This window comes from Akebia trifoliata, chromosome 12 (assembly GCF_017979445.1).
Source record: "Akebia trifoliata isolate Shusen 1 chromosome 12, ASM1797944v1, whole genome shotgun sequence".
Lineage (NCBI taxonomy): Eukaryota > Viridiplantae > Streptophyta > Magnoliopsida > Ranunculales > Lardizabalaceae > Akebia > Akebia trifoliata.
In genome coordinates, this window is record NC_141386.1 from 14,516,593 (window position 1) to 14,540,999 (window position 24,407).

General features: G+C 35.7%; 1 protein-coding gene across 2 annotated transcripts in view; it reads right to left on the reverse strand.

Annotated features, from left to right (window-relative positions):
* Window positions 1-3,751: 3,751 nt before the first annotated feature.
* The window catches only part of PRMT10 (protein arginine methyltransferase 10), a 41,783-nt gene continuing 21,127 nt past the window's right edge, over window positions 3,752-24,407 (reverse strand). For both annotated transcript variants that reach the window (XM_086419353.1, XM_086419354.1), the window contains 4 exons: window positions 8,233-8,418; window positions 8,042-8,125; window positions 7,200-7,412; window positions 3,752-4,029 (listed from right to left, as the gene is read on the reverse strand). In XM_086419353.1, the coding sequence (XP_086275479.1) occupies window positions 7,236-7,412; window positions 8,042-8,125; window positions 8,233-8,418 (447 nt within the window). In that variant the 3' untranslated portion in view covers window positions 3,752-4,029; window positions 7,200-7,235. The remainder of the gene's footprint in view (window positions 4,030-7,199; window positions 7,413-8,041; window positions 8,126-8,232; window positions 8,419-24,407) is intronic.

Here is a 24,407-nt window from a genome sequence, read left to right on the forward strand (position 1 = left end):
TTTAATTTCTCTGTAATTTTTTGAATTTATTTGAGAGAGTTTGTGTGTAACAATTACTTCATCTATGGAAGGAACCCTCTTCTCTTTTAGTCTTTTTATTTGCCTTGCAATGACCTTAAGCTAGTTTTCTTTCTATTGGAGAGGTGGAGAAGCCTAAAGCAAGTTTCATTTATGTTTACTTAATTGCTTTCCTAGTTTTTTCTATGTTTAATGTTTAATAGGTTCACTTCAAGGTTCATCCAACTCTTGTGGATCAAATCCTTAGATGAACCCTTGCACCCTTTGTGCTAGACTTAAATAGATCATACATAAATTAGATTCAAGATGATTTATACTTGAATTATATATTGGTAGTAAGGATTTATACATTATGGGTGAAGGAATCCTAATTTTAAATATCCCTTTCTTGGTTTTAAAGTTAAATCTTTCAACCTAAGAGACATTAGAAGGATCATAGGTTGAGTTTTCAAAAAAGTTTTGCAACTAAGTAGATCATATTTGTTTCTACTCTAGGTGGATCCATGTCTCCAATGGATTTTTCTATCTTGTTTTAATTTCAATTCTAAGCATTTTAATTTCTAATTTTGGTCATTGAATAACAAAAATAATTATTTTTAATCCTGGTTCGATTAATTTATAATTTGAATTAGAGTTCCTCCCATATGCTTGTGGTTCGAACCGTACTTGCCCTTTGAGTAAGGTAAATTTAATTTACACGAAGTAACCTTACATTGCAACGTACATCTTCACAACACATCAGAGAATAGAGAAAGAGAGAGTGATGAACATGTTTGTTTATAGCACTCGTCTTCATCTTTTCCCAGGAAACTTAAGTCTCGTTGGATTGAAACATTTATCATCTAGGTTGTTCATCAACATGATGTTGTTAAAGTCCTTAATCCAAATGTTGGATCAACTTTTCAAGTCAATGGTCAAAGACTTGAACCTTTTCTCGAGTGTACTCCTTCATAAAATGAAGAAATTATCCTCGTAGAACCAATTTTTCATGATCTAGGACTTGCGTCTAGCTGAAGACGTTAAAATTAACGCTTCTTGGGAAATAAGCCTTGAGTTTTAATTTTCCTTAGATTATTTTTTATTTGCTCAACTTCAGTCGTAAAACCCGTCTCTTTTGTTTTTAGGCCCGCTTCGTGAGGCCCATTTCTCTCAATGAGTGAATTTCAAAGCATATGAAAAGATTCTAACAGAAATACCATAATTGGTCTCATATGTTCAAGGTTAAACACCACTTAACATAAATGAATGGTCTACCTGAATATATGTTTCCACCTTGTTGGCCCACAGCAAATAGTCTCCTATGAGTAGGGACATAATACCCTATGCACCTACACTTTATGTGACTAAACTAAGTACCTCAACACTTTTTTGAAAAAAGAAATGTGATATTGGGGAATTTCTAGGGAATTGGGGAGCCGCCACCTAGTTATAAATTTAAGAACCAAAGATGACTCCAAATTGGAATTAGATCGGTTCACAGGTAAAAGAATGGGCAAGGAGTCAATTTACAGGTTACGGAAAGCATTAGGCACCGCCCGCTCAACTACAGAGTTGGTCTCTACTACAATCCAAGAACATCCTGAGGTCAAAGAAAGAAGACTAAGTCCAAACTAAAGTCTAGAGTCCCTTTAAATGTGGTTGCATCATCATTATTTTATGTCAAAGTCTCAATGTTAATCATTTCTTTGAATCCTTTGTAGAAAACAAATTATTTTGTTGGATTGTTGTTGTGGTGTATAGTAAATAGAAATGTTACACACCCGGTAAAAAAACACATCAATGTTGAAAGGCTTAGAAAGTAATGTGTAAATATCTGAAACACATATGGGCCTTAATATTGGTGTGCCCACAACAAAAACAAATTCTTTGTGAATTTTGGCCTTGAAAACTCGAATTTCTCCATTCTATTTTAGTCACACCTTTGCGAATTAATTAGGAATACTGTGAAAGGTTAGATGTTCCAACAAGATAAAGAAAAAAAAAAAAAAAAGACGATTTTGATAAATTTTAAATTCGAAAACCAGGTTTACCTGGCATGCTTTCTCACCGTGTAGATGCAGTGTTTTAGCAAGATGAATTATCAAAAGTAAATTACCAAAATAATCCAAGATCAACCATGGGTAAGGAACAATACTGAATCTGCCTATATTTTATCACAACAGAAAATGCGGGAATTATACAGGGCATTTACTGCAATTCTAACAATTCTGATGGGGATGTGCACATAACCATAGATGTATCTCCTCGCAATACGAGTAAAAACCATCTACGATTATGTATGCATCTCCACGTCAGAATTGTGAGAATCACACTAATTCCTGTGCCACTCCAGCACGACTCTATCACAAATATTACTAAATCGGTTAATCATCATCACAATAAGATGAATTACCCAACCGGCATCTTAGGCTTAGTTCATGAGATGATCTATTGCTTACCAGAAGTATGGAAACTTACCAAATCTGTTCAAACCTTAACTAAGGCTAAAGAATTTACGAAATTGATCACACCAGATCTTGCCATAGAGGGAAAGTACCAAATCGATTAAATTTTTCCATGGGCAATGAAGAATTACCCAAATGGCCTACACCTTGTTTTAGGCAAAACCAAGATTACCGAATTGGTACAACACTAGTGTGAATCAAAAGGATTACACATCTACTAGCCAATTCAATGTGCAAGAAAATTAGTACTCATTAAATTTCGAATCAAGTCGGTGTATATATGAATTAATATCCAATAAATCTATGAGTTAATTAATGCATTTCAATGTTTAAAAAAAAAATAATAATAAGGCAATGAAATTTTGAACCATTTTAAAACAATGAGTTAACTCGCCACTTGTTAAAACCAGTTTTCAAAATATGCCATGGGATCTCAAAATAGTGAGTCAACTCGCTTATCAATGAATCACATAAAATCTCAATGCACACCTCAAAACAGTCAGTGAACTCATTTAAAAACCAATTTTTGTGCAATATGCTACTCCAAAACAGTGAATCAACTCAACATGCAAACAAGGTGAATTTGTGAGTCAACTTAGCTTGCCAACAAGAAGCCAATGTGGGAATAAGTGAGTTGACTCATTAGTGGCATAACACAATAAATAAGATCATATTTTCCACATTAAACAAGAATGCATTAGTTGTTCCTGCAACGAAGGTTAGTGCAACTGAAGAAACATTCTACTTTCATTCAAGTTATGAAGAAGAAGATCAAGGGAGGTTCAATCTCCGTTTAGTGATTATTATTCCCAACTCAATGCCTTAATTTTAGAGAAAAGAAAACTCCTTCCCTGTTATATGAACAGTTAGCAACCCCTAGACAAAAAAAAAAATTCAATAAAAGAAACAACACTCAACCTGAAATTCGTCTAAACAAAGGCACATGTCCCTTCAAAAGGAAGGAGAGCTTGGACTGTGTTTCTTCAACATTGATTAGCTATACCGAACCCACGTCCGATCAAAGAGGGGGGTGAGGACAAGATGAAAGATGGAAAGAAACTGAAAGGGGGGGGGAGGTAAGGATTGGAAAATCTTGCGAAGATTTTTAGGAGGTTATCCACGCGTGGGGGACTGTGAGACAGTTTTCTTCTCTTGATTTTAGTAAGAGTTCCATGTAAAGAATAGGAAGACTCATATTTACGTCAGTTGTAAGAAGAGCCCACAAAGTGGGTGGGGCACCCCTTCTTCAATGGAGGATATGCAAAGAGGTTTCATAGGACCCAGCAGAATAAAAAAACAGAGATGCAATTTAACCTCAATCATCAACATGTTTCAATCAAGCTAATAGTAATGTTGGGCTTATCATATAAATTTAAGTTCACACATAGTAGTACCATCCACACAAAATTGCCTTCTTCCAGTTTATCTTTATCTTGCCGATTCCAAGGAGGCAAAAATGGCTTCAGACCTCCAATTGAAACATACATATATATTTCCCGGACATCCCGAAAAGCAGTCAGGACCATAGCTGCCTACAGTTGCATGGTTACCTCTCTCTTCGAGAACACTGGGAAGTAACAAAATGGTTCTGATTAGAGACAACTAGTTAAAATATTTTACTGTATCGATTCATATAGTTTCTTAAAATAAACACACTGCTATAGTAACGTGTTTGTAACGAAATTCCCACGAAAACATTATATATTGATGGGTATCGCAAGCACATAAAAGCTCCGTCCTTGCTTTAATTCTCCTTCCAGAAGCCCTTCGTCCTAGAGGATATGTATAAGGGTGATTTAAACATGCCCCCTCTCCTATTGACCTAGGTCTTCTCTGAGAGACAACATACTAAATGCCCTCATCTTCAACCTCTTGCCAAAAATCCTGTTTCTCCACAAAACCAGTTATCTTCAACCTTAGGCTCAAGCTTTTTTCCCTCGTCTCCAACCTTTAGGTTCAATCACCTTCAACCCTAAAGAACGAGATAGGCTCTTTGGAGAAGGGGTTGACAGCTTGACGATGGCAGATTTTCTAGAAGAAAAATCAAGGGTTTTGGTCAGAGGGTGAGGTTGAGGACAAGGGCATTTTGGTTATTTATGTTAGTCTCTCAGAAAAAACCTAGGTCAAGGGCACGTCATTTTGCTAACACGAGATATCGCTAATATTTGACCAAAACGGGAAGTCTCCTAAAATCGACACATCCATAATATATGATTTTGACCCCACGAGTCCAATTGAAGAAAGCCCCCGTCTTAAGTACAATACTATATTATTAATTTTATTTTTGTTTAGGTTTGTTCAAACAAGCTAATAAATTCAAATAAGACGTGAATATAGAATATAAGATGCGAATGGTTGGTTTATGTAATGGAAGAAACACATGCATACATGTATATGTGATATACTAGATATCGACTAGTTATATATGAACTATCCTTGTATATAATTTCCTTAACCATCCCACTGTAAATTTAGATGAGGATTCCAACATAAGTCCTTTCACTTCGTCTGTGGTGAACAAATAAACAAATGAAATCAAGCATATAGAAGAGAAAGAGCAAAGAATTGAAATAATGGTATCAAAGAAAGAAATGGAAGAACTAGAACCTTAGGGATTGATAAAACTCCATGAATAGGAACTAAAAACAAGGTATTGTAATAGTTTTGAATTTTGATGATTCAATTATCTCATTACTTCAATTCGTAGTTCTTAGTTACTTCAACTGGATGGATCTTAGTAATGGAATAAATAATAAGTCATAATTCATTGGTTGATTGCATCATTAACCATTTCTTTATTTTTGTGCAGACATGGATTGTTTTGTGCTCAATACTTTTTAATCATTTATTTAACGATTTTAAAATTACTGGAAATATGGCTAAAATTATGTTTTCAAATTTCAACCAAAACTCTGTGCTAATGGGTAACACTAGAGTAGTGTCATTCAAATACTATTTAAAATTTTAATCCCAAGGTTCGAACTGAATCTAAACCCAAACTTCAATCATAAGTCTGGAATCCCTTTAGATAAAAATCCTATGGCTTCTTTGTGAATCTTACTGTTCACTATTTGAATCATACAATTTGAATCAAAACAAGTGGCACATTTTTTGGGTGATAATATGAATCCTATTCTTGCAATTTTATTTTTTTTAATTCTCCTTCACCCAAAATCTCCTTGAATGAAAAAATACCATGTGTAATGGAGACAAAAGAAGAGAAGTAGAATCTTCTATGATTTGACGATGAACTGATGTGGACAAGAATGAAGATCGACCCAATTATTGTTTTCCTTCTTAACAGATAAGTGGTGATATATGATTTTAATTTTTCTGAATAAAGATCTTTTGTTTGTATGAATTTAGATGCCTTTGTGGCAGAATGGGAGGCTCGCATGAAGTCAAGACCTACCTCGAGAGCAGTAACCCAAACAAAGAAAAAACACAAATTTTGGTATTTTAGAAAGTTAATAATATGTTATATATAGATTAGAAAGTTACTTTTCAATATTTTAGAAGGTTTCTAAGTTGTTATGATGAAGTTATCTATATAAAAGGAGCTTCAAAAACGAAATTCAATCAATTAAAAAACATATCAATTCAATTTTCTCTTATAAATTTTATAGTTCTTTTCCTCATTTTCTTCACAAGCTATTGCCTGATAATTAATTGAATCTATTGATTCAAACTGGTTTGAACACTATCTTTTAATTCCTTTCGAATTTATTGATTAACACGCTTCCGATACGTCAATAGGCGATCTCCTTGTCTCAAACCACAAGAACTCCCAGTAAGTATCGATTGAGCTACCGTTAACCGAAACTGTGAATGTTGCAGATGATGCACATTTCACTATCGCCTGATAGGCAAGAATAAGACGACTAACCCCGTGATCGTAGGAAGTTTATTATAGTCGACCGACTGACCTCCGTAAAAAAGGTTCATATGATCATGAAACCCTAGTCAACGGCCAACTTGAGCCAGGAAAAGGACTATTCAAGGATGGTCAGGCCGACCACAGAATCAGGTTACAACAGTGCAATTCCTTACCGGTTAAACCTTGGAATCCCCGACTGAGGCATAATTCAATCGTGATCCCCATAACTCTTATCAAATACACCACCGCGTTTGTATTAGTTATTTTCTTTGGATGTTATTGGTTGAGATCTTTTGTGATGGAAAGAGGACATAAAACCAGGGATTTATAAAGCTAATCACGTTGCATCACATGTAGAGTACACTAGTTGAGACGAATACTATGACCACATCCAACAAATGCACTTGTGCTTGAAAGACCCAAACAAATGATCCTAAAGCTGAACTACAATGTATTGATAGATATATCACATAACTATATGTGCTCCTCGACATGTTTATTTACCTTATGCTGTATGCAACTGTTATGTTTGGAAATCTAAGTACTATACAACTTTGGTTCAATGTATATTAGCATATCCTAACATAAATCTAAGAAAGAAAATCAGTGAGTAGCTGAAAAACAAACAACTCAAAAAGAACGTCATAAATGAACAGATACATGCACACATAGAAGCATTCGAAGATGGAATTCGTTTCTAGTTCTGGGGGAATTGCAGCTGCCAAACAAGATCAGTTGTTGGATAAAAATCAATGGAGGCCCGTTGCTAAACAAATCCCACCATAATGGATGCTAGGCATTATATAGAGAAAGAATCTAAAATGTTCAATCATTTATTCCTGAGGAGCTGATGGATGTACCTTAGTTTTAAGGTCCAAAAGATTTGATTTACTCCTTCATTCAATATAGAATTTTTGTGCGAAGGGCTGGAGATGCTTCCCAGATGACTCCCTCATCTCACATCCGAGCTCAACTTCCATCAGTCGGTGGTTTTCCTTAGAGCGACTCATTGAGAAGGATACAGTCATTTCATCCCCTTCTCTAACCCGAAGAGGGGGATGCAAGAGGAATACCTGTCCAAATCTAAACATAAGAAAACAAGAACGATCTACATAGTGGACAATTTGATATCCAACATACAATTCTAGAGGGGATAACATTTAACCAGCCATCTTCCATAAAAGGGTTTCGCCCTTTCTGACTATTTTCCTCCTTTTTATAGGTGGACTATTTTTGTCTTTATAGAGTATGCAAGGGAAATCTAAGCATTCATTGTGTTGACCTTAAGGATGGTCCAAGAACAGCATATCAGTAGATGAGTTGAGTGCACAGGGATGCGGGACACACCATTTGATGGATGCCACAACTCCGAACTCCCTCATTTAAAATCTCTTATACCCAAAATATACCCGACTGGATGATCATAAATTCATATCCATCCATTATTGATTTCTTTCCTAGGATCACCATAGTTCAGACTATCTATAAGGAATAGATGATTGATCATATTCATACAATGATCCAATTAGGTGGAATTTGGTATAGAAGACTTTCTAGTGAGATTCATTGAATGTGGATCCCACCCACAGCGAGTGTGCCGTGTGTGCACACCTGTATGCCATTGATGGACCATCAACCTGTTTACATAGTGGAACCATACAAGGCCAGGAAAGAAAATTGGTGCTTGGCATCAAGTGCATACCTGTTGACCCCAATGTGTACCATTTTCCATGCTAGGAGCAGTTGTTAACTCAATCTCGTGTCTAGCTGGATTGTCCGAGCTTCCCTGGGGAATCAACCAAAAACGAAAAACAAAAATCAAAGGTATTCTATTTTGTAGGCAGATATGCCTATGATGCAGTATGCCAAATATTATTTTGAAAGCCAACATACTCGAAAATGAACATCAAACCATCCAGCAAATCCACAGAGCCTTGTCTTCTCTACTTTAATGGATGATGAAAAGTTTGCTTTAATATTAAGGATGTCATCAACAGAGGCTGTCAAACAATCAATTTCTTTGATTATAGCAGGCATCCCTATAATTTGATGTGGATGAAGATTGTTCCAAATTGATGTCTGCAAAAAATTAATAGTGAGTTCTTTAACAAATACAAGAAAAGTGTAAAGGAGCACGCAATGGTAAGACACAAACAAAAGCATTAGGTGTTTCTTAATGCAGCAATATGGAGGGTTGTGGTCATGTTGGCATAAATTTTCACAAGACCACAACTTAGTGGATGATGAGGATCATCCGACAGGTAAAATTTGTGGCTACAAAATAATCCAAGAGTTGGTCCATAGAATGAATGGCAGATGTAACTTGGAGTTTTCGTGATCCACGGCATTGTGAAATGGTACCTTTAAACGAATGGTAACAAAAAATAATGGAATGAGATTGGATTATGTGATGAGCTGCTTTTAACAAAAATGAGAAACTAATGGAATTTGCACATCAACCTGAAAAGGATTCATAGGCTTGGAGATAAAGAAGCTTACATTAAGTGATACAAGAAAAAATCTTAATTGAGCGTATTGATAATTGGCAATGAACAACAATAACAAACAAAGAATGCTAATTTGCACAAAAACACTGAAAAGTTTAAACAATTATTCATGAATGTAAACAATGAGCATTTCCTGGGAAGGAATTATTCAAAACTAGAACTATGCGGGAATACCATAGAAACCACAGGTTCTAAAATAAATAGGACCAAATAAAACTCTTTAATAAGGAAACTCCTAGGAATGAGACGCTAATTAAGAATGATGAGCAAAAAAATTATCCCAAAGAGACCACTTATGTTATTTAGGTTCTATTATACCTAGAGAGAGAGAGGGAGAGAGAGATTGATGAGGATGTAACTTATAGAAATAGTATTGGAAGAGAATGAGCATTTCTAGAGTTTTATTTGATTGACTGATTGACATGCACCAATCAACTTAGAACAAATACAAAACTTTAATCAGACCAGCCATGCTTTTATGGAATTGATTGTTGGGAAGTAAAAAATGAGCATATTCTAAGGATTTTAGATGCAGCAACAACAGAAGGTAAAAAGATAATAAAAAAAAAGTGATTGAAATGGCTGAAGAATGCATAAACAAGGCCAAAAACACTAGTGAGAATGAAGTGTTTTGACACAAGAAGAATGTTTTAAAAAGGCTAGAGGAAATCTGAAATTGTCGTGAATGGAGGGTACTCATAAAGGATCATGCATTGGCTGAAGATATGGCTCAAGATAGTGTTGAGTGGCAGAATATGATTAACGTTGTCGATCCCAAATTTAAAATAAGACAAAATATGATTATAATAATAATGTTAATGATTAGCGTAACAGATGATGGGGATCGAGCAAAACTTACTCAGTACATTTTATAATGACCCGAAACATTATTGCGTATCTTAAGGAAGTATTTGCACACAATGTATATGTAAACATTAAATTTTGATAGCTAGTTGTTCTCGATAAAAGGGTCATACTTTTGATCTGTATCAAAAAATTATTCACAATGGTATTTGGGAATGCTAAAATCGGATTGATAAATATATAGATATTAGCAAATGAATAAAAGGTTGAGATTTGACACATGTCAATTTGAATCAAGTCAAGAAAATAACCATAGGATATCTATATAATATAATGTTAATATTCTTATAATCTTTAAAATTAAAATTTAGAAGAAAAAAAATTAGGAAATATATTAATACAAAGACTAAACAACAAACTTGATGTTGAAAAGCTTTTCTGCAGATGAAATATATCTCTTCCTTTCTACTTTCTACTTCTACTCATTATCTTCACTCGTCACTTTATCTAACTCATGAGAAATGGAAAATAGGGTGAGATCCAAACCAGTCCAAGAGATTTGAAAGACTAGCAAGAAAAGCATCAATAAGACTAGTGAGCAAGGCTGAAATTTGAATTACTAAATCAGTGAGGAGTTAAGAAACAAAGAATTAGCTTTTGCTCAATCAGAAGAAAAAAAAAGAGAGGTTGGGGCTGGCACTTCTATATGATAGTCTAAGGAATTTTTTAAAAGAAAAATATTTATGTTTTATTAATATCTAAAAGTAGTGTTGTTTCTAGTGGTCCAAAAAGCATGCATATGTTTTTCCCAAATTCTAGTATGTACGTGCCATACTTCTTTACTCTAGTCATAGAGATTTTCTAATTCCTTTTAAATGTACAAATTCAAATTTTCTTAGGTTGAAAAATACTTTAAAAGTATGCATGATTTTTAGAATTGATTTCAAATGGTTTTACATATGATATGTATGGCTGATTTCGAATGGATATTAAATTCTTTACATATGATTTGGAATAAATTAGATTAGTGAGCAACTTTCACATCATCTCTTTAGTTTTGGAAATTTTAAGAAAAAAATTGAAGGTTATTTCAACATTCAATTATGTTAGGTTTTTGAAAATGTTTATTAGTGTAAGAACCTTACATCTATGAAATCTTAGTTGAAATTTTGTTGTGTTTAGTGTGTTTGTTAAATTTCTTTTAGTTGTCATTTCTTCAAATTCATAGATTTTGAAATTATTAAGTTGTATAAAGAAGAGGATAAATTTGATTAGGAAGTTGCATTGGATATACAACGGGGCATTTATTTGAGTAAAGATGGAGAACGGGTTCTCAATTGTGTGCGTGCCGCTAGGATACCCAATTAGAATGTGAGAATGCTTTGACTAATATCGTGTAAGGCATGAACTATTAGACATGCTTCGATCCAAGGATGGTGTAAGACACAAACGAGTGAAAGAGGAAAAATGCTTCAACTGGTTGTTGTGTAAGTCACGAAGAAGAGAAATGCTCTGGTTGTCGTGTAAGACACGATAGGAAAAAAGAAAGAGGATGTGTTTGTTGAGTGTTGTGTTATCTGCCTCCACTCATGGGTGTCACGTGCTCACATATCGTGCCCCAGTTCGACCCATGAACCTTTTATATTCATAGTTGCACCTTCCCCATCAGATCGGTCTTTTGGGGTAAATGGTTGTCAACATGGTATATGTTATTGTTTAGAAGAGAGAAATTTAGAGGAGAAGCATTAAGAGAGACTCCATAGAAAATTTTATTCTATGAGCCTCCTCTCTTATATTTATATAAGAGAATTAGGGCTATACTAAGTGGGATGTGTGAAACTGGAAAAGACCAGTTTGCCCCCACACATCCTATACATACCAATAACACTCCACCTCAAGTTGGAAAGTCCAACTTGGAACAAAAAACTAAAAGAAATAAACTAAAGAAACTATAGAAAATAAACAACTATAGAAAAGAAAATAAAAGAAAAAAAAATAACACTCCCCCCTCAAGTTAGAGCATAAATATCAAGTAAATCCAGCTTGGAGAAAATAAGACTGAAGCGACTACAGTTAAGTGCCTTAGTGAATATATTTACCAACTAATCTTCAGACTTCACGAACGGTGTACTAATTTCCCCACATAAAACCTTGTCTCTAATAAAGTGACAATTTGTCTCAATGTACTTTATTCGCTCATGAAACACTGGATTGGAAGCAATATGAATTGCAGTTTGATTATCACAATACAATCGCATAGGAGTAGTTATCTTAACACCCAATTCTCCGAGAAAATTCTTAACTCATGTCAATTTACATGTCAAAAGAGTCATTGCTCTATATTCTACCTTTGCACTAGACCTTGCAACCACATTTTTCTTCTTACTTCTCTAGAAAACCAAATTTCCTCCCAAGAAAGTGCAATACCCAAATGTAGACCTCCCATCAGATGAAGAACCAGCTCAGTCAGCATCACAATACCCCTCTAAGTTCAAATGATCTTTGGACTTATACCTCACCACGTCTTGGAAATCGTTTAAGAAATCAAAGGATCTGAACAACAACGTCCCAATGTGGAACCTTTGGCGTTTCCATAAACTGACTCACTACACTTCAAAAGAAATATCTATATTTTCTTCTGTAATAATCAAATAATTGAGTTTACCAACTAGTTTTCTATATTTTCCTTGATCATCAAACAACTCTCCAATGTCTATTATCAACTTTGAATTAGGGTCCATTGGGGTGTCCATAGGTTTACTTCCCAACATACATGTCTCATCAAGCAAATCAAGAACATACTTTCTTTGAGCTAGGTTAATACCATTCTTAGATCTTGCAACTTCGATCCCTAAGAAATAACGCAACTTACCAAGATCTTTTGTTTGAAACTGTCTGAAGAAAGGCTTTCAGCTCTTCTATTCGATTAGTGTCACCACCTGTGATGACTATATCATCAACGTAAACTACCAGAATGATAGTCCCTGAAAAACTGAAGCGAACAAACACAGAATGATCTGTCTGACACTGTTTCAACCCAAATTGAACTACTACCTCACTGAATCTCCCAAACCAAGCTCGTGGAAACTGTTAAACTGTTTTAGGCCATAAATGGCAATTTTCAACTTACACACCATGTCAGACTCCCCCTAAGCAACAAAACCAGGAGGTTGCTCCATATACACGTCCTCCAAATCTAACATCCAGCTGACCTTAGGGCCATCAAAAGTGGGCAGCAAGGGAGATGACAATACGAATAGAAGTCATTTTTGCCACAGGAGAAAAAGTTTCTGAGTAGTCCACACCATAAGTCTGAGTATAGCCTTTGGCCATAAGGAGGGTCTTCAACTGCTCAACATACCCATCAAGCAAATACTTCACCGCATACACCCAACGACAACCAACAGTGCGCATACCAATAGGTAAGGACACTAACTCCCAAACACCATTGTGATGAAGAGTATCCATCTCAACCTCCATAGCATGTCTCCAACTTGAATGAGACAAAGCATCCTATACACTATTAGGAATAGACACAAAAGAAAGAGTAGAAACAAAACCACAATACGAAGAAGACAAATGAGATAAAGAAACAAACTTAGAAATGGGATGCTTAGTACAATGACGAGTACCTTTCCTTTGTACAATAGAAAGATCAAAATCAGAAGTACTACATACTTGATCTGCAGACTATGAAAACGATGGTAAGGTGTCTACATCTGGAGGAGGATGGGGATCTAAAGTTGTCAATTGCTTTCTGCGAACATAAGTGAGAGGAAATGGAATAGTGGGAGATAAATCAGTCATAGGAAGAGGAAGAGCAAACAAAATATCATCATATTGTACTGGATCTGTAAAACATGACACAGAATAAAAAAATGTAACATCTGTACTGACACAAACACGACGGACTAAAGGATTATACCAACGATAACCTTTCTGGGTACAAGAGTAACCTAGAAATACACACTTCACCAAACGTAGATCAAACTTATCAAAACCAAGAGACGACTGATGAACAAACGAGACACAACCAAAGGTCCGTAGAGGTAAGGAAAATAAAGGAAACAAAACAGAATGAGGAGACTGACCATCAAGAACAAACATAGGCATACGATTAATCAAATAACATGTAAGAATCACATCCCCCGGTAAGGTTTGGGAACTTGTATCTGGAACATCAGAGAACATGCAACTTCAAGAAGATGCTGATTTTTACGTACAACAACACCATTTTGTTGAGGGGTGCATGTACAAGAAGTTTAATGAATAATACCAAAGGATGAAAGATAGTCATTCAAAGGTCCATAATCATATTCTTTAGCATTATCACTACGAAACAACTTGATTTGCACATCAAACTTAGTTTGAATTTCAGTATGAAATAATTTAACAATAGAAAATAACTCAGAACGATCTTTCATTAAATAAAGCCATGTCATTCTTAAAAATCATCTACAAAAGTAACAAAATACCGAAACCCACAACGGGAAACCTTCCTACAAGGACCCAGATATCATAATGAATTAGATTAAATTGACTCAATACTCTAATAACAAACCTGGATGAATAAGAAACACGACGATGTTTAGCTAACTAACATGACTCACAATCTAAAACAGAAATATGACTCAAAATGGGAACTATGTTTTTTAAAGAGCGGAGTAAAGGATGACCAAGTCAACAATGCCATTATTGCAAAGTGATTGTGGTATGAAGAGCAGGCAAACCTTCACTACCATCCAAATAATAAAGATCTCCAGATTCATATCCCCCACCAATCGTCCTATTTGTCTTTAGATTTTGAAAAACACAATATGAGAGCTAAAACGTCACGGAACAATGAAGAGATAAGAGTAACTTACTGATGGACATTAAACTAAAAGAAAATTTAGGGACATATGGTACAGAAGATAAAGAAATAGTAGAATAGGGAACGACATTTCCAATACAAGAAACCCTAGAAGTAGTACCATCAGCAAGAGTGACAAATTGAGACGAAGAGGAAGAATGTTGAATGGATGAAAACACACCAGATGACCCAATCATGTGATTTAACGCCTCTGAATCAATGACCCATGGGGATGAAGATAAAACAAGACAGGATATACCTGAGTGAGCTAGAGTCGCAGTGTTGGTGGACGAGGCACCAAGTTTAAGGAGGATAAAATAACTTGGAATACTCATCACGAGAGAGATAGCAATCATATTTGCATGCGAAACCACCACCATTAATGTCACTAGAAATAGCCTGATTGGCCCAGTTTGTGGGCTGACCATGTAAATCCCAATAAAAATCACAGAATGACCATCAAGTTCACAATGGGTACACTTCTTGGGTGTACCATGACCACGACCCCCACTAAATCACGACTCCCTACACGGCCTCCACCACGGTTACCACGAAACCCAAGACCACGGCCAACCACAACCACGATCTGTACTTCCAAAACCAGTCAATGTTGATCGGTTAGATTTAGACACCGATGATGTAGCACCAGAACCACCAACAGAGCTCTTTGAAGGCGACAAAAAACTTCAATAAGTGAAGGCAACTCTTTACTAATCAAAATTTGAGATTCAATATAATTATACTCAAATTTCAAACTAGAAAGAAAACAAACAACATCCATCTCTTCTTGTTTTCGATGTAGTACGACCAAATCAATAGTAAGGGGTTGATATACACTGAGCTCGTTCCGTATATTTTGAAGACGAGAGTAATATGTTGGTAAACTTTGGTCACCTTGCTGAACAGAAAAAAATTATTTAGCCAACTAATAAATCCGAGAAATATTATTCGCTCCAGAATACATCTTTCTAACATGAATCCAAATCTCCTTGGCAGAAGATAGGAACATCAAATTGATACCAATGGTGGAATCTATACAATTCTACAACCACGTCATAATCTAAACATTTTTCCAAACCCACTCAAAGTAGTGAGGATCATCAATCTTAGGAGGATAATCTTGCAAATACTTCAATTTTCCCTTGACAGTAAGGAACACCTCGACAGATTTCGACCAAAGGATAAAATTATCTCCATTTAATTTGATTGAGGTTATCTGAAGATTAAAGAACTTAGGAGGAGATAGAACGTTGGACTTCATCTTTATCAGAAATCACTCTACAATAAATAAATCGTACCAAATAAATCAGATCTGAAATACCAATTAGATCTGATTATATATATGTATATATATATATATAGCAAATCTGATTCACAAACCAGATCGCAATAACTAGATCTGATCGAATATGGTCTATGTACTTACAGATCAAATCACAAATGGCTAAAGTCTTTTTTTTTTTTTTTTGACAAATCACGGATATTCAGAAAGTAGATCTAAACCTCCTAGAGAAAAACACACCACCAAACCACAACTTGCACCACTAAACTACAAAACACCAACTTCAAACATACCCACATGCTGTGAGTATTCACCAACTAGAAGTTAAAACTCTAGATTGTACTCGGAAGCCTAAGATTTTAATACCAAGTAGATTGAAGAAGAAAAAAAAAAAAAGGAAATAGGAAGAGAAGAGTAGGTTCTCAAACTTCAAGATCTAAACCTTGCTTTGATACCATGTTATTGTTTACAAAAGAAAGAGAAATTTAGAAGAGAAGCATTGAGAGAGACTCAATAGAAAAACTTATTCTATGAGCCTCCTCTCTTATATTTATATAAAAGAATTAGAGCTACATTAAGTGGGACGTGTGAAACTGGAAAAGACCAGTTTGCCCCCACACGTCCTATACATACCAATAACAATATCAAAGTGCTAGGTTTGTATAGATCACAGGTGTAAGTCTCCTTGAGGGAAATTTCCACCCTTATGAGTGAAGGGGAGTGTTAAGTGTTGTGTTATCCGTCTCCGCTCTCAAGTGTCGCGTGCTCACGTATCGTGCCTACCTACAAAGATAACTTGCATCACTTCTAGAGGGACACATTATTCAAGGATAACAATTGTGATGTTGATTTCTTATGTAACTGGGATGCATAAGAACACATCACAACAAAAATCTAGGAAATTCCTCTCTATATTTAGTAGAAAGAACAAGATGTAAAGATAATTGCATAAATGATAGAGTTTACGAAGGATCACACGCACGCCAAATTGGCAAAAACGAAGATGGCTAGTTAACAATCACTAATGGTCTAAAGTAGTAATGAAAGAATGACCAACTTAATTGGCCCGTTTCTTAAGGTGTTAGTCAATGGCCAACCTGAAATGAGCCAGGAAATCAATTACCCAAAGATAACAGAGACTAGCCATAGAATCAAGAACTAACGATAGGGTTCCACACCAGTGAAGCATTAGATCAATCATATCTTGACTAAGATGTTTACATCAGTCGTGACCCTTAATTCTCTGTTACTGTACTCTGTCATTGGATGCTTGTTATACCATGAATCGTTGATGTTTTCAGACATTTTAGAATTGTTTTAGTTATTTACTCTGCCTTATGATTTCAATATCTAAGCGCTTCTAGTTATATTTTGATTATTAAAAAAATCACACGATTTACCAATGCCTAAAATGGTTAACCTACAACTAGGAGACTATTATTTAGAATTGTAAGATTTCTTGCTGGATAACTTCTTTATTACTCACCTTACGGAACACCAATTTCAGGCTTACCTATTTTGGATTACTCTTCTTAAAAAGCCCAATTCCAACCTTCCAAGGATAAAGGCAAAATAGATAAGGAGTTCAAGCTTCTAGGAGAGAAGTATAGGTATTACTGCTAAGTCATGAGACTAGAGTTAGGTTAGAAACATTTTAGAGATGTCTTTGTATATGTGGACACGATACGTGTCGCTATTGTTTATGTATATATGTCAGGTATGTGACGATGTTTGAGGACATGTGTTTGTTTTCAATTCTTTTTGGCAGTGATCAAGTATGACATATGGTTCTGTTATTTAAATTACTTTAAGTGTGTTATTTAATTATAATTGTCAGAATTTTGTGTCTTATACATGATTATCATGCCTCTAGATTCAACTTGGGAATCATAGGGATTTAGGTTGAGTTTTTGGGTCATGACACATTCAGTTAAGATACTCTGTTTTAAAAGGCATTTGAGGCTTATGTCTTAAGGCTCGCATCGAAAAGAGGCCTAATCAAAATGCCTTGCACCTTATAAAAAGCTTTTAAGCTCGTCAAACATATCACTCATCTATTGAGGCTTTGATTAAGGCAATCCTAATGCCTTCAACACCTTTCTAAGCCTCACAAGGGAAGAGCATCAATTATGTGCATACAATGGTATGCACATAACTTATAAGCTTGCATCGGAAAGAGGCCTAATCAAAATGCCTTGCACCTTATAAAAAGCATATAAGCTCGTGAGACGTATCACTCATCTATTGAGGCTTATCCTAATGCCTTCAACACCTTTCTAAGCCTCACAAGGGAAGGGCGTCAGTTATATGCATACGAAGGTATGGCAACTGGCAACTTGTAGCATGAATGGCTCAATTTCCTTTTTTTTTATTTTTTGGTTCCCATCCTAATACTTGATCAACTAAGACAAATTACATTAAATAACATCAACAAAAGATATATCCCTTGCCCTCATATGAAGTTGATCAAAGTTTTTTTCATATTTTTTGTCAAACTACTCTTATTTAATAAATTTATCCCATTATTAATTTTTTTTAATATTAGTAACCAATATAAAAAGGTATACTCTCATCGATGTTCCTCATCCCATGCCTTACTGTTTAAAAACATTAGGCAAAACAGGAAGCTGGCTTGAAATGTTGACTTTCACAACCATGAGAATGAATATTTCTTAGGATAAAATGTCGATCCACCTCAACATTCATACTGTTGACCAAGCATTTGTCCCAAAAGGTTAAACCTTGTTGCTTGTGACTAGAAAACTAGCACCAACTAAATAGCTTCCTTACTTGGCTTAGTTCTCTTTAGCTGTTAATACTGCCCTTGTAGCATGTAAAACCCCGAATTTTCAATTCGTATCTCGAGGAAAAAATAAATAGTGGAATTTTAAAAAAATCTTGAAAGTGAGACTTAGGAGTAAAACTTTAGGATGTTTCTGATCATTTTTAATGGAATCTGATCTCACCATTGAATTCAAAATGATCGAAAAACATACTTTAGCCTGTAAGCACGCTCAAATGCGAGTCCGAATATAAAAGTTGCAAAATCCTCGATTACTGAGTCGGACCAGGCTAAAATAGTGACTTTTAGCTAGAGCAAGAATTATTAAGATTCGATTACACCATTGGATTTGTAACGAAAAATTATTGAACGTGGACTATTTATTTGTCATTTTTGGAGACCAGAAAGTCTAATTATCGTCAAAAATGAAAACGACATCAACTTTAGGGGTCAGCTCAGGCCAAAAATGTAAATTTTTGTTATAGATAAAATTTGTAGAAATTGACCACACCAATAGGCGAAATACCGATTTCGTCCCAAATTTTATATAAATAAAATTTTAATAATTGTTTTACACTTCGTCTTCTCCAACCCATCCAACAGCCAACGCGTTATATAAAAAAAATATTGTTTTTTTTTTAAACTTCCACCTCAGATCTCTCGCAAGCGGCTCGTCGTCGATGACCGACACAAAAGGGAGAAACATCCGCAGCCTCAACATCTACAAAACCCACCCGACCTTTTTTCGTTTCACTTTCTTTTTCACCCAATATCGTCAAAAATCAACCGTATTTATATACAGAGATTTCAAAACTTCGACCTCGGATTTCATCCGTTTCGAGGTCAAACCGTCCTCCGCCGCAGAAGGGAGAAAGGACGACGACATCGAGATCTTCAAAATCACCGGGCCGATTTCGAAAATCAGCCATATCGAAGTACTAGTTACCTCGATTTCCGTGCGTTCACCTTGATTTCCGCGCATGTGTTTCAATTCCTTCGCATAGAGATTGTAAGGAACTCTCAATTTCTATTAGTAATCGTAGATTGTGAAAATTGCATTTAGGATTTTATCGGAAAAATTTTGGAAATACATAACGTATTCGTGCCATCCCGAACAGACAAGACTAGCGATTGAAAGTGAGAGATGGTACAAGACTTACCATGATTGCAAGGCGCACCATTAAATCCAAGAAATTATGGAGCGTTGGACTTCTTCGCAATAGACAAACACTACTCCACCTCAAGGACCACTACCACAGGTCATGCCTTAGAAGAATGAGAGAATTCCTCAGCCCAAAGGACAGGTAAATCCAATGATGTGGTTGTAGAATTTCCAACGATTACGTCCACTGAGATTTGGGGGCTTTTCCAATCTAGTTGAAGTCAATGAGTGGATTTTAAAGACCTGAAAGGTTTTGAGTGCCATGCAGTGCCCGAGAAATCAATGGATGACAGTGACTACCTTCCAATTGGACGGGGAGGCTAGTCATAACGTTTTGAAAGGAATGTATTGAGCGATAGATCGTTTGAGTGGGTAGACCTCGAGAAGATGTTTGTTGATAGATTATATTTGAGACTGCTCAAGAATTCAAGTACTAGGAGTTTTTGAGATTAGTGCAGGGTAATCTATCACTTACAAACTATGATATGATGTTCATTAGATTGTCACGATATGCGCCCGAGCTTATTTTGACAGATTTGCAGAAGGCCTGTAGATTTTTCAGAAAACTATAACCCTACCTAAGGGCTAGGAGGTCAATGATTGAGACTACCAATTATAGAGATACGATGAATCGAGCTTAGAGGGTAGAACGACGAAAGATAGAGTTACAGACCTCTAGAGGGTAAATTAGTCGACTTTAAACTTCTTTTCCTCCCAGATAAGATTCGGGCAAGAGGTCGATGTATTCGAGGCCAATCTCCTCCAAATCAATGTATCCACAATATAGAACTCCTCCACTATCAAGTTGTACAGTTCCCCAATCGCCGAGTTATAGAGTAATTGGAGCTCCAATGATGCCAACAGGGCCAAAGGAACCAACCAGGCAGGTTCAGAACATGTACGCTCCAATTTACCAACTGCCTACTCTAGAGAAATCTACGAAGACAAGATCATTAACATGTACGCGTGTGGGCAGGTGGGACACATTATTTACTCCAACAGCTCAAAAAGGCTAACTACAGCTAATAGTTAATAGGTTAAAGTGCAGATAAGACAAAGAACATCTAAACAGCTCATACAGTTACTAGAATAAAATAAGAAATACTGCTTCCTAAGAGACGAGAACTCATAACTCAGGCTTATTAGCTTAGTTAGTGCATAGTATAAGTAGGCAACGTAAAGGAAAGTCGTATTGACACTAGTAGATAAGCAGGTGTTTCTTGTATATCCTTCATGTCGAGATCTACTTTCTCGAATATCAACATAGGGAGTCGCATATCTTTCTTTTCGATTGAAGATGGTTTAACTTTGGGAGGCCTAACGACTGAACTATTAGATGAAGCAGCTCTTACTTTACGACTTCTTGAATCGATTCTCCTCCTTTAAAAAGATAGATCATCCTTTTCCTTTCATCTTTCTATCATCGGTGTCGGCTCTAACTCTTCTTTTGCCTTCTCCTTTCACGATCACCTTCCAGTAAAGGAATTCATTATTATCGTTCTCGTTACGTGATCAATGCCTTCTACAGACAAGCGCTCAATTCAAAACTTCGATCGTGGCTCCTTTTCACTCCTCGAAACGAAAGCGCTATAAGTAAAAATTATAACTTCGTAGAAGCAACGGCTACCACCTGCTTGTGCCCACATCCATCCTAAAGAGAGAAGGTCTGCAATCAAGACATACCCTTCTTATAAGGTAAGGTCCACTTGTTTATATGAGCAATTTTTAGATGAGAAGAAAAAAAAAAACATACGCGTGGTCCGGTTAAATATTGGTTTTTCCTAGGCGAGTCATAAAAGGCCATTAGTTATACGGTAAGACTATGCATTAAGGAGTAAAATTCATGCAAGTAGGGGTAAAACATAATAGATGGTGTAATTGGTGAGAGAAGTAAATATAAAGAATAAAGAAGATTTGAAGGAATTGTTGTTGATAGATATTAGTAAGGAAGTGATATAAGGTGAATTGATTGTTATCTTAGGGTTGTACAAATAATGGTTTGGTTAGAGTATGAGTTTGAATTAGAGTGATTAATTAATGAATGTGTCGGGTTGACGGAATATGGGAGACATAAGTCTACGAGTTATAAATGAGATTGACTTGGGACTAAAAATAGATGGTAATCGAAAATAGGTGTTGTTTATTATACATGTCGTGTTAGTGGAATCGCGACAAGCTCGATAAAGTATGATTTCAATTTCGAGGACGAAATTTTTATCAAGGAGGGAGAATGTAAAACCCTGAATTTTCAATTCGTATCTCGAGAAAAAAAATAGTGGAATTTTAAGAAAATCTTGAAAGTAAGACTTAGGGGTAAAACTTTAGGATGTTTCTGATCATTTTTAATGGAATCTGATCTCACCATTGGATTCAAAATGATCGAAAAACATACTTTAGCCTGTAAGCACGCTCAAATGCGAGTCCGAATATAAAAATTACAAAATCCTCGATTACCGAGTCGGACCAGGCTAAAATAGTGACTTTTAGCTAGAGCAAGAATTATTAAGATTCGATTACACCATTGGATTCGTAACGAAAAATTATTAAACGTGGACTATTTATTTGTCATTTTTGGAGACCAGAAAGTCTAATTATCATCAAAAACGAAAACGACACCAATTTTAAGGGTCACCTCATGCCAAAAAAGTAAATTTTTGTTAGAGATAAAATTTGTAGAAATTGACCACACCATTAGATCCGGAACGAAAAATTAGGCGAAATAGAGTATTCATTCGACATTTTTGGAGTCTGGACGGTCAAGTTATTGTCGATCAAAACAATAGGCGAAATACCGATTTCGTCCCAAATTTTATATAAATAAAATTTTAATAATTTTTTTACACTTCGTCTTCTCCAACCATCCAACAGCCAACGCGTTATATAAAAAAAAATATTTTTTTTTAAAACTTCCACCTCAAATCTCTCGCAAACAGCTAGCCGTCGATGACCGACGCAGAAGGAAGAAACGTCCGCAGCCTCGACATCTACAAAACCCACCCAACCTTTTTTCGTTTCACTTTCTTTTTCACCCGATATCGTCAAAAATCAACTGTATTTATATACGGAGATTTCGAAACTTCGACCTCGGATTTCATCCGTTTCGGGGTCAAACCGTCCTCCGCCGCAGAAGGGAGAAAGGACGACGACATCGAAATCTTCAAAATCACCAGGCCGGTTTCGAAAATCAGCCATATCGAAGTAAGAGTTACCTCGATTTCTGCGCCGTTCGTCTCGATTTCCGCGCACGTGTTTCAATTCCTTCGCATAGAGATTGTAAGGAACTCTCAATTTCTATTAGTAATCGTAGATTGTGAAAATTGCATTTAGGATTTTATCGGAAAAATTTTAATGTATTTCCAAAATATAATATTCTTTTGTTATTTAAAAATTCACGCCTGAAATTGCATGTTTGATATGTTTAATTGTATTTTTTAACAAATTATACGTGGGTAGGGTATTTTAACAGGTTATTTCCATCAATTGGGTCTTGTGCACTGCTCTGACCCCGTTTTGATATAAAATTTGTATTCTTTTTCAATATTATTGATAAAAATAAATTCTATAGTTGGAAAATGTGATTTAATATTCAATGAACTCATATTGAGTTGATGAATATCAGAAAATGGATATTTTATTGAAGAGATTGAAAACTGTAAAAAAAATCGGAAAAAGGGGAAAAAGGGTATGAAAACTGTAAAATATCAGAATCACACACGAGGGGTGATGTTTGCATTTTACATTGTTGTGTTGTGTGTAAGTTGGTGAACGGGTATCCAGGGATAATATTACTGGTTGCATGTTTATTTACTTTCTGTTAGCGCGAGGCGCTGTTTACTTTTCCGTTATGTTATTTATTTTAGGCCGGGTGGCCACACTTGCATGGTAGGAAACTGGATATCTATTCTCAACCTTGTATTGTTAATTTCTCTTTTGTTTTCAAATGAAAGTAATATATATATGTAGCTATTTTGTGAGCTGTTAAAGAGTGTGAATGCCTGAAGGGATAGTGCGTCATATAATCCGGAGTGGTGTACTATCCTGGGATGTACGGTAGGGGCCACCAAGCTCATACGTGGTATGGGACGCGTATGAGAGTGGAGTCACAACTGGAATCCGGGATATTCCTCTCTATTTTTACCAGTGAACTTGTAATGTAAAGGTGACGTATACGAATGGTTTGTATATTTGGGAATCACATGTACACTTGATAGGCATAGACGAAGATGATTAGTCAGTGATCACTAACAATATATAGTAGTCGAACGTTCTGACACATCGAAAAGAGACCCATTGATTACGGTCACGTCAAACGGCCAGCCTGAGCCAGATAAATGGTCAACCAAACGTGATAAATGCAGCGACCAGTTACAAAATCAGGAACTAAAAGCCAGAGAAGAATGGTAACATCATGTCCCGACTGGGAACGATCTAGTCGTAAATCCCAACACTCTAATTCCAGTACTCCACCATTGTGTATTATGTATCTGTTGTCTTATTTTGATATATAAAATAAAATGGATGTTTAATGTTTCCATTTGATCAATTAGATTTGTATAGAAAGATAATGTTATAGTGAGTAATGATGATCGATGTAATGTGAGTTCTAAAATGTTTAGTTGCTCATCCCTAGCTATATGTACCAGTTCATCGTAATTCTTTTGTAAAATTTTACATATTTT